Source organism: Lasioglossum baleicum, chromosome 6 (genome assembly GCF_051020765.1).
Source record: "Lasioglossum baleicum chromosome 6, iyLasBale1, whole genome shotgun sequence".
In the NCBI taxonomy this organism is placed as follows: domain Eukaryota; kingdom Metazoa; phylum Arthropoda; class Insecta; order Hymenoptera; family Halictidae; genus Lasioglossum; species Lasioglossum baleicum.
Window position 1 is genome coordinate 7929523 of NC_134934.1, and position 11938 is coordinate 7941460.

The window sequence follows — 11938 nt, forward strand, 5'->3', positions numbered from 1 at the left end:
CGATTGCAACGAAATTAATCTTGTCCTCTCTTGTTTTTCCAGAGAAACGATGCTCTACGAAAAACAACGCAGTTAAACATTTAAGTTCGGGGTAAAGTACTCTCGTTGCGGGTACCGCTAGACAATTGCTCGATAAAACGAATCGAACATGAAGCTGTCCTCCTTCGTTCGAATTATTATCTGCCAATCGCTTTACCTTTCCTGTAGAAACTGTGGAGCACGGTTCGTTGCGAAAACAGCAAGAGGAGTCGCCCTTAGCGCGCGCGCAATCCAAGTTATAAAAGCAAACGGCCCGGCGCTGCCCAATCAGCGTTGATCGAGCGTGAAATCCCTCCTCTCCGACGAAATTAGACACCCACTCGACGTTCCCATCTTCACGGGTCTTGGCCACAATAACCAATGATAGTTTTTCCAATGGAAGATCGTAGAGACTCTCGCAAACTCCCTCGGGATTCGATCCTCGGGTTGCGGTGTCTGGATCCATATCTCTTGATCCATCTTTTCAAATTCTTCACCCATTTCTTCAACTTCTGCTCCTTTTAATCCTTTGCCGTACGATCTCTTCCACAGCTTTATCATTCGCAATTTCCTTTAGACAATTTTTCCTTAAACGAAAGAAAAATTTGTATTTGTTGTAGACCTGTTATACTGACTCATACTGACTCAACTAAGTGGTCCATCTACATTACGCTAATGGCTAAATATTGTCTAGAAAAATGGAGACAAGACCTAGACATTAACGCTTTCTCTACCGTGGACGAGATATCTCGTTCGTAACATCGTTTCTTCGACATCGTGGAAACGAGATATCTCGTCCATTATAGTCAAAAGGTTAATGACTGTGCACGTTGCGTCTTTGTTTTGGAGAAAATGTCTTGGACCGTTCGATCAGAGGATTTCTTCAAGTCTATGGACTTCGAGGAACGATACCATGCCCTCTGAAGTGACGGAATGATCTCGAAAAAGAACGTACTCGGTGGGCGACGTTCACGAGCCGTTTCCGCGTAAAAGTCCCTCGACTGTCGGTCCAGCTTTCGACATGTAGGCGCGATCGTGTTTTTCTTCTGACATTTAGGAGCGCATAACATAATGAGGACCGTTGCGGCGTGACGGGCCGTCCCTTTGAAATACGAATATCCCCTTTCTACTCTGCGGTAAGATAGCCCGCCCCGTGACTCTATTACTCTAGTCAAAGGAGCGACAAAACCTGCCCGCAAGAGCTACTTCTTTGGAAATCGTTCAGTGTCGCCTTTCTTCGGTCTCATTAACCGCGCGCCCCTCTTATTAACCAATGGGAACCAAAGGGAAAAATTGGTGGGAATTTCTTTCTCCCGACAAACTGTGGAGGAAGTGCCCTTTAGAGGTAAGGAACACCTAGAAACTGTTTAAAACGTTTGGGATCACTTTAGGTTTCGACAAAGGATTTTTTCTTCTAATATCAGAGTTGCGCGTTAACATTTGTTGCGCACGGATGCATAAGTTAAGGCGTTGGGTCGAAAGAAAATTTTAACTGTAGCTTTTACTATACATGGTACAATAGAAGTCTTAAGTAGTGTATCTTGTGTATTTTTCTTTAATTTAAATATTCTGTAGAAACTGCAAGTATCTCTTTCTTTTTTCAGCTCAATCTACGCCATTATCGCCGAGAGGGTCGTTCAAATTCGTGCTACATCAAGAGGGATCCAGTCTAGCCGTTTTGTAAGCAAGAACAAAAAGAAAAATATAAAAATGTTCCTTAAGACTTGTAAAATAAAGGCCAGACTCCAAAATTTCTGTTGATTTAATTCTTTTATGAGAAATAATTGCAAACCCTCGGACCGATACTTAAAAGATTAAAAGGTCTATATTCTTAATACTATCATCGTTGAATTAAAATCAGTATTTTAATAGTGATTTTGAAGGTTGAAGCGGCAATAAATAGTTTTATGAAGTTTTCAAGCATAAGAGAAAAAGTGACGGCGGCCCCGTTACTCGCTCCAGGGTTAAAATATGGCGACTTGTACGGGTAGCGTGCGGTGTTTCGGCACGCGGGTCTCGTGAACTCCGTCGCGCTCCATTACAAACTCCGCCACGACCAAGATGCGCTAATAAATTAACGGGTAAATAAACCCGGCGAAGAAAGGGAACAGTTCCGCGCGTATCTGGCTCGCTTAGAATAGAATAGAATGTATTAGAAGTGTACGCGCGATTAATGGACCGAGAGCTCCTACGGCTTTCCAGCCCGAGCGTCAAACGTCGACCACAGAATGCTCGATTTCCTGAGAACGAGGGCCAGCGATCATCCTGACGAATGCACTTTTGCTACACTCGAAAACCTCTGAAAGAGCTCCACTGTAGCCGGAGACTTTCTTCCGAGGATCCAAATCCATTGCGACGGAAGTGGTTTCGTTATTCCGTGTGGAACTTGGCAACGGGAGCCGTGTCTTACTCGACGAGAAATGATCGCTATTCAACTTTGAATTAACGAGAAATACAGCTGCATTCTGGACAAAGATTGTCGGCCATTTTGGTCCGCGGGCCATCTCCGACTCTGAAACATTGTTCGACATTCAATCAATAATCTATAATTAGTTTATTCACTATTGGTCAGTGAAGTATTTGGTGACATGGGAAAGACAATTGATCAAAAGAGGATTTAGTGAACCTACCGGTTTCCAGAAGGCTTAGGTTAGTTACTCTGGAGTACCGAAACAATAGTGATCGAAGGAAAGACAGCAAGTACGGAGGAAGATAGGAACATGAAAGCGGGGTGATGCGTAGTAATTAAGAAAGCGTCCCGTTCCTTTCGTCTGGAGGCGAGTCGGTCCGCGTTTTCCATTCGGTGTACAAATAGCTCGGATACCCCCGACCTCTGTCGGCTTCTCTCATGTCTCCGCGACGCTCTACGTCGCGACGCGTCGCGTCGCACGCTTCACGCTTCCGCGCTACTCGATGCCGAGCCTTGTCGGTCCCACTTTTAATCTCTTTCTATTCCCATTTCGAAGCCTTCTGCTAATAAGAATCGTCTGCCTAACGATCGATTTATTTCTAGCTCTCCGGGGAACCGATCCGATTCCATTCAACGTCATATCCATATAGTTTCCGTTCATTTTTCAATGTTCCATATCCAAAGCATTCTCTTCAGGTAAACTGCTAGATCTAGTCATAAATAATTTCCATTCTAATATCAATATTTATCTGTAAAATGAACGATGATTATTTTATATCTTCATCGAATATATTTTTGTTATTATATTTATGGCCAGACTGCGGATTTCTATGTAAAATAAACATGATTTTAGAATAACCGTAGAATATAGAATGATAGTATCTGATCTACTCATTATTGTCGTAAATGCTTAAAATCCGCAATCTATTCATGACTCTTTATTATCGAAATTTTCGAATGGCAAATTTCGCATTGGATTGAAAATATAATAAAATACCTAAAGAATTTCTAATTCTTTATTCTGGATCTCCTGGTTGTATGCCGGTGGATGATGATGAATAAATCGTAGTACTCTGTGGGATAAGACGATTGGAACGAGATGAAGTATTTGGTGGAATTCTGGAAGAAAAATCGTATGCAATTTTAGTTGGAGGTTTACGCGTTACAGATGCAGCGGGCAATTCCGAATCGTATTTAGGCGCAGCTTCCGTAAAAAGATGACTATTTACCATTCCGAGTGTCTATTTCGCCGGAGTTCTCGAGAAAGAGAAGAACGAAGGATAGAGACGACGGCGCAGAGACGCATTAGCCATATTCCGAGGTTGCATGGCGGAACGCCCCTTTCATGCCATCCCCTCCTGCCCTCGAATATTACCGAGAAGATAGAAACTCTCGGCGAATCTGCCGAGGATGCTTCGAAACCGCGTTACACGTGTAAATTGCTTAATAAATTGCCGCGTTTAATCATACTCCTCCCTGCCCCTTCTTTTTCCATTGCTAGATCAACTGGCAACGAGATCCTCCCACTCCAAAATGAAAAAAAAGATCATTCTAATATAACAGTTAATTACGTAGTTGAGCATCCGAAATTTTAATGCAACGAAGTGCGTCCCCTATTAGTCCGATTCTCGAAACACCCATCGATTTATCGATCGAAGATTACAAATTCTATTCTTGCGAGAAACGCTACTATTTAATTCCATCACTAGCGGAAACAGTCATTATATGTGGCGCAATGTATAATGATTTGGCCTACTATGTTTTCATTGCTTACATTTATGCGTCTGAGATTTTAATGTACGCAGCGCGCCCCCTGCTAGACCGATCTTCGAAACAGCTATCGATTTATCGATCGAGAGCTACAGTTTGAGAACATCGAACCCGCGAAAATGAAATTGATCATGGGCACGTGGGCAGTCGTGGATTAATCCCATCGCTAGCGGAAACGGTCATTGAATAGCGCGATGTACAATGATGTGTAAGGAATTTGGCGATGAGCACCGAGTAATTGAAGTCATTTCGCACCGTGCTCGTGCCATGATCGTCGGAAGAATGTGCGAGAAACGTCTGAAAGATGGCTACCACCTGAAATAGATTCCATGTCCAGTTGAAATTTCAGGAAATTGTAATTCCACGAATTAATTAGCGTTCAACTTACTGATAAGCTTTATTAATAGTACGTAAACTTGGTAAAAATATTTCTGAAATAAAATTAAACAAATTTCAAATAATCATGTACATAGAAGAATGTTCTTTTGAACTTATTTCAGCGCGCTCATTAAATTCTGCTTAGTCTTCTCGATATTGTCGACGGAGCGAAAAATAAAGATAAATGGTCCAAGCCTAAGACAGAATGTAACTCGAGTACTTATTCTTAATATTGCTATTTGAAAAGAAAAATATAGTAACCGCACAGTCGGAAATGTACAAACTCGCATTGAAACTGAAACTGTGTTACATCAGTGGGAGATGTTTGAATTCATACATTTTATTCCACCATACACGTGTAAAGCATTAAATTGTTTTTATTTAACGCTTCTCTTCGTCGCATACGTATTAAAAGACAGACACTGTGTTACAAAGGAAAAAATGAGCGTATTATTATACATAATTTTTCCATTCTAAAAATGTTCCGACTTACTTAATTTTACCGTATTTTGTGGACATACTTATTCTTCCACCGAATTACTCCGTTCTACTTTGAAATGTGATTATTACTTAAGTGATACGCTACGAATAGTCATAATAGAAATATGTAACATTTAAAAAATATTGGATTCTGATCAACTGCATCTACTCTCTTATGTCTACGGGATAATTTGAACGGGACTCGTCGACGCAACATGAAAAAATGAGTATGCAATCCGATGATGGGGAATGAATTTATATACCATGTGAGAACAAGTAGAAAGTGATAATTCTTTCGAAAAATTGTAAAATTTATCCACACGCGTCAAATATGAAGTAAGAAAGACTCCATCGTTTTCTTCGTTGGACCATCCAATGTACGTAATATGTACAAGCATCGTAAGTACATTTAATACTAGCCATTATTTTCGTCCTTTGCTTCCTCTACTTGTACTTCCTCCTTCTTCTCAAGTTCGTTAGAGTTATTATCGTAATTCTCATCCTTCTCGGATTTCACCGAAACGTCCGCCGTTTCGTTATTCTCGGATTCAGAGTTCTTTTCCGGATTCGGATCGCGATTCTCCTCTCCTTCTTCCGCGGATTGCTGTACTTCTGCCGTCGCGATCAGCGACGTGGATCCATCAAAGTTCTGTTGGTGTTTTCCGAGGCCTACTTGTACTTCTATCAATTCCAACTCCTCGACCAATGCTTTCTCCCGTCTCTCGATTTCCTCTGTCAAATAGAATACGTAGTTAATGGGGGAAGACAATTTATTAACCCTTTGCACTCCGAATTATTTTTCAATTTTATTGCCAACAAGTCTCTACTATTTTAAATGTTTTATTTGAAATCTAGTTCAAAGGACAGTTCCTTGACTGCTACTTCTTTTAAACAATCTTGTTTACCAATTATATTAAATATAACTCTCAAACTTTGTTGTAATTTATATTTGTTTTTAACTAAAAAATAAGAAATTAAATAAATAAAGGAAGAACCAAATACATATAAAAACCCATTTCAGTTACATTTTTCGTTCTCTGATGTCGAGTCACACTCGACAAAGGAGGCAAAGGGTTAACCCAGTAAAAGCACAGAAAATGTTACGGGACTCTGAAAGACCCCAGTGTGTACCATGAAGTTCTTTTGCAGATTGAGCCAGAAGAATGTCAGTTTGTGGATGTTTGCGTTTCGGTGCATAATAGATAGGAGGCTGAGCTCGAGTTTTAATGAACGATGCAAGCGGCAACTGTGCAGCACGCCAGTCCTGGAACTGCCGACTGCGTGCCAACTTCGCTTCCAACGCTCGTACTTCTGCTAATTGTCGTTTACGCGACAAGAACAACTGTTGCCTCTCCCTTCGTAGTTCTTCCTTTTCCCTTCTTCGAGCCTCTTCTACTCTTGCCTCCACTTCTGCTTTTTTATCTTCCTACAAAAATACATAGCATTTAAAATTATATTACAGAACACATATGCAATACTAACAGAAAGTGTACTTTTGCTTTAAGTTTGGTTTCCTCCTGCCGAAATTTCTGTAGAGTGCCTAAAAGAGCACCGAACATCCTCTTATTCCTTTGTCTACTTCTTTCATCTATTCTTTCCCTTCTAATTACTTCCTGTCTAGATGGAATTTCCCTAGGGGTTGCTATTACTCTTGAAGACACAGCCGGCTGAAATAAACATTAATTAATCTACAAATGAATAATATATTGCTTGCCGCATTGTATGTGGCACTACCTTGATAACAGTATCATCTTCATCTGCACTATCGTCAGCATTGGAAGGAACTCGAGCACTTAAACGACTGAAAACTGTCTTTGGTTCTCCATTAGATCCCTGCCATCGACGTTTTCCACCACCAGGTACTTCATTATTAACAAAATCCGATACAACACGCCGTCTGTCCTCTTGCAGTGGTCTCTTTTGTGATAGCCTACTGAAAATGCATTGCAAATAAATACATTATACAGCAAAACAATGAAACCGTTTATTTATAGTCTTGTGCAATACGAATGGCGACATTAGCATTGCATAACATTGGGATTCATGAAAAGATTAAATGCAAAAGAATGACATGAAGTTGATCAAATAGCTCTATATAAGTAGAAACCTCGAGTGGGAAAGATAGGTTATGTTTGTAGACAACAGTGTTTTATTGTATGATCAATGAATTATCGAATAAATCATTTTGTTTGGAGTGAGTACGATTTCGCGATCATTTTAGGGAATGTTTCGCTGAGTATTTCGCTGAATCGAACCTGGGAGGCGGTTGTATTGGACCATTTTCTCCGTCGGGAAGATCCCGGCCAAGGATCTTCCGGATACTCCGATCGAGTCCTCGAAGACCATCCCTGGCGGCTTCTAACTGCGCTTCTAATTTATCGGCGCCCCAGGCCTCTTGTGCATCTAATTTTCTCATCTATTTAATTTCGCCACATTCACTGAGACCACAAAACCAATTTATTTAACAAGCCACAACGATTGTTGTCGAACCGCATCACTGTCGCTGCTGGAGCCACCTACAATGTCGTTCCCTTTTTCCTAATCGATAAACCTTGGGATTTTTCTTGTACCCGTAGATCGGAGATTTAGTAACTTTCCGATAGAGCCAGACCAATTCCAATAGTAAATCATTGCATTGTTGTGTTACCACACCAAATCACACGAATTTAGTGATGGGCACTATCGACTAAATTCAACTATCGACTAGTTACTATTTAGTAACTACATACTATCGACTATTTAGTCGATAGTTTTCAGTCGACTGAATTGGCTTATTTGACTGAATTGCGTTATTGGTTCATGTTCATTGCTCTCCATATTCGATGGTTTTCATGACGCTCAGCTTTATTAGAGAGAGAGAGAGGTTCCTAAAATTAAAAATATTTAATGTTATTTTATATTTTACATTTGTCGTAGTAGAAATTAGTAATAAAATTAAATTAAGGTAAAAATTCCAAAATTATAATTAATCTAACCTTAAATGATTATGGTCTCCACTATGAAGTTGACCCAAATTTATATATATATATACATATATTTTAAATGTTGACATTTAAAAAGATCAATTGGTCTAAGTTTTTCGCTGAAAGTCTGTTTCTTCTTTCAGACATAATCTGTCCAGCCTTTGAAAATATTCTCTCCGAGGGTACAGAGGTTGCAGGAATACAAAGATATTTATCTGCTATCTCGAAAAGCTGTGGCATTGTGCAATTATATTTGTTCCAAAATGCGACTGGACAACTCTTAATGTTTTCATATGGTAAATCTATGTATTGACGGATGATGGTTGTTACATTTTCAATATGCGTAGATTGGTTATTTAACTGTGACACTTTTGATACAAAAAAGTTCCAAAATTCATTGTTTTGAGATGGTTCTTCTGCTATGGCTCTATTTGCATTCGTTTCATGACTACTGGCTGTTCTTGCCAAGGAACTTATTTCTTCTTTTAATATATTCTGTGCTGTCTGTGCAATCCTATTGTCTTCAAATACAGCTATTTTAAACCTTGGATCTAATAGTGTGGCTATTAAAGTAATATTATTCTGTTCGATGTAGTTAAATCTTATTTCAATATTATTTAAAATATTATTTTTTAAACGTAGTCCTGCTGTGGTTTCTGGTGTAATCATGTTTATAGCATTTTGAATTCCTCTTATTAAAGGAACAATTTTGGATGCTGTGGGATATTTTTCTGCTGATAAATCAGTTGTAACATATTCTAGTGGTTTCAATAACGGTATGATATCTTCTATGATTTCCCAGTGTTCAGCTGTAAGTGATGTGGGACTTCTGCTTAATGAAACTATGACAGCAGACAAAGGCACTTTTATTGCAAACAGTCTCTCCAGCATCACGAGGCAAGAATTCCAGCGTGTTGCTACATCTTTTTTTATCTTCAGTTCTGGTAAGCCCATTTGCTTTTGCATACTTCTTAATTTCTCTGCTGCTACAACACTTGTTTTAAAGTGCCCAACTAATGAACGGCAGATTTTTAATAAATTTATTATTTCAGTCACACCACTTATGGAATCGTTTACCACTAAATTTAACGTGTGTGCTGTACATGGCAAATGCATATAGCCTAAGTTACGTACAGCTCCTTTAATATTTGCACCATTATCTGTCACGACAGCACAAATTTTATTTGAGATTTGCCATTCCGATAAAATATCTTGAATACAGTGCGCAATATATTGACTTGTGTGGCTATTTGTTAAAAGATTAGTGGCTAATACGTTTGAGCGTAATTTATTTTCAATAAAATAATGTGCAGTGATCGTTAAAAAGGATTGCATATTTAAATTGGTCCAGATATCTGTCGTAATAGAAACATGACTTGTTTTTTTCAAGTTTTCTAAAATTATATTTTTAGTGTCAATGTATAATTGTGGTAAGATGGTCCGTCCCAGTGTTCTTCGACTGGGAAGTTTATATCGTGGTTCAAGCTCCTTAATTAACTCATTAAAGCCTTCGTCTTCTACAATAGTTAGCGGTTGCAAATCTTTACAAATCATGGCTGCCACCAGATTATTTAATTTTGTAATTTTTGTTTGTGATAGATCATTTGAAGTTGTCCTCAATGTTAGCTGCCTTAAATGAACCCGAGACCTCTGCACCATACCTGGTAAGTCTTCATTTTGGATTGCCAAATTTGCATTTGAAGTGAAAGCCACCGATGTAATTCCTTGTGCTTGCGTTGATGTTCCAGGTGTAGCACTTGCAAGTTGATCATCCACGTCTATCGACTCTGCTTCTTCGTGCACGCGACGATCGGCTTCCAGCACTGTGAAATGTTTGCGCTTCAAATGGTCACTTAAATTGGATGTGTTTTTTGCACTTTTGTATTCTCTTTTACATAAGCGACACACGGCACTCGTTGGTGTCTTTTGTTCAAAATATTGCCACACTATTGAGCGCTTTTGTTTATACATATTGTATTATATATACACTATGAAAACTTATGTATACTACTAAACACTATTTTAGAACTCAGAATGTTTCCTCAACACGAGTTTATTTAAGAGAAAACTTGGTGTACGACGCGAGACCAGAGACCAACGACTTGTGACTAAGTGACTCGTCAACGTATAGAAACTCCCGAGGAAAAGGAAAAAATGGAAGAGAGGTGGAAACCCGAATAGTGGGAGGAAAGTAAGGAGAAGAAATTAAGGATAGGAAAGTAAGGAAAATCTAGGAGAAGAGGAAAGACAGGTAAAGACACGTGGAAAGAAGCAATCGCGGAAGGATGCTATAAAAAACGGAAAGAGCAGAGGAAGGCAAGCAGGAGAGGATGTCGTAAAGAAAGGAAACGTTCGCCAGGGCCTGACCGTAAATCTCGAATAGGTTCGAGAGATACCTGGAAGAGACACAGGAGAGGCCGTGGATCTGGTCGCCACATGTATATCAGGACTGACCAGACCCGCGCAGAATGGACAACAATAGGAAAGGAATATGGCAAGGAAATAAGAAGTTTTCTAAAACAGCAGCGTAGGGCAGCGCCAAAAAAGCAGCCACAGTTCATTAAAATTATTCAGGGAGCAGTTTTAAAATTAAAAATGGTTTAAACTATTTGATTTCATAGAAAACCAAGCGTTCGCTTCCTTGCTTGCAAAAGTGTTCGCTGTTGCAGACGCGTTCAAATCTATTTCGTTACTGAACTCGAGTGGTTGAGAAAAATCTCAATCCTTAGCTAGAAAGCCGGTTTATATTGTCAAAGTTATAAGTATATTCACAGTGGTTTCACATCCAAGAAAAGTCGCACGTGAAGATTCTTTCGTTCCACAATATCATATTTCATACCATATAAGTTTTCCTATTTATTATAATTTGGAGAGACTATCTAAAAATATAGTACTTTACAATTTTATATTATTTATAAGTTTATAATTAAACATTAGTGAAACTAATGACTTGGTCGTCTGTGTTACACCTACATTAAATTTCTCAAAGCACTGTAATAATATTGTAAACGCTGGTCTAAAAATATTAGGTTTTATTAAATTTATTGATATGATTGATTTCTTCAATGGATCTATTGATTACTTTAAGAAATTCTTATGTAGGGCACTAAGAAATGTTTAATTTTAAGTTAATGTTTATCTATAATTTCCTCTATTGCGATTAATTTGTTAATACATGCTATGTTACTGTAATTTTTTTATATTTTTATTTGATTTAAGTCTATATATACATATTGGGTTTGTAGCGGCCACCGGCACGTACAATAAAACATTTGGCGTGCAAATGGTCGGGTCGGTTTACGAAGCAAGCGACAATGAAGCTATTTTTAGCGCGTGCAATTTAGATGTTTTATGATATGCATGTCTCGTTACTTAGAATCTTTCGTTGCCGGCCTAAAGGCCTCAATAGCACATAATAAACCCCCGAGTTTCCGAAGGGTCGCGCCGACCAAGATCCGATGGGCCCACACAAGGCCACGGTAAGTATGTATCTCGCGGGCCTGGAAGAAAAATCCGCTATACCTGATCTGTCGAATAAAGTTCCATTCCCACGAACTTGTACTATCATTATTTAGAATACAACAATCCTAGCTTCTTCAGATTTATACATGTATAATAAATAAATAAATAAATAATCCTTTTGGTGTTATCGATATTACATATAATATATAGGATAGGATAAATATAATAATAAAATATCAATTTTGTATTGAATGTAATAAATATTTTATTAACATAAATGAAATGCATAAATCATTCATATTTTCGGAGAATATTTGTAATAATTAATATTTAGTAGTACATACAACAATTGAATTCCGTCAATCTGGCAGTTTTCTCGAAATATCGAATTGTTTATAGGTATAAATTTGCCCGAGACTTCGTGACTTTTATCTTTTTCATGCGAAACACATAACCG

The 11938-nt window shown here is 38.5% G+C and overlaps 1 protein-coding gene and 1 long non-coding RNA gene across 6 annotated transcripts; one reads left to right on the plus strand and one right to left on the minus strand.

The window, feature by feature from the left end:
• Positions 1–4890: 4890 nt before the first annotated feature.
• On the minus strand, positions 4891–7591 carry Pnn (desmosome associated protein-like protein pinnin). 2 transcript variants are annotated; one of them, XM_076425425.1, is made up of 5 exons: positions 7312–7591; positions 6791–6986; positions 6550–6723; positions 6188–6482; positions 4891–5788 (listed from the first exon to the last, which is right to left on the minus strand). In XM_076425425.1, the coding sequence occupies exons 1-5, from the start codon at positions 7470–7472 to the stop codon at positions 5472–5474; spliced, it is 1143 nt and encodes a 380-aa protein (XP_076281540.1). In that variant the 5' UTR covers positions 7473–7591; the 3' UTR covers positions 4891–5471. The 2 variants fall into 2 exon arrangements, with proteins under 2 accessions (XP_076281540.1, XP_076281539.1); XM_076425424.1 differs by having other exon boundaries at positions 4911–5788; positions 6791–6989; positions 7312–7590.
• A 169-nt stretch (positions 7592–7760) lies between these two features.
• LOC143209597 (uncharacterized) lies at positions 7761–11656 on the plus strand. Of its 4 annotated transcripts, none has more exons than XR_013009113.1 (5): positions 7766–8000; positions 8163–8315; positions 8822–8963; positions 9072–9683; positions 9768–11656. It is a non-coding gene; the product is annotated as an uncharacterized LOC143209597 (long non-coding RNA). The 4 variants fall into 4 exon arrangements; XR_013009112.1 differs by having other exon boundaries at positions 7817–8000; positions 9619–9683; XR_013009111.1 differs by having other exon boundaries at positions 7761–7919; positions 8163–8963; positions 9619–9683.
• Positions 11657–11938: the final 282 nt, after the last annotated feature.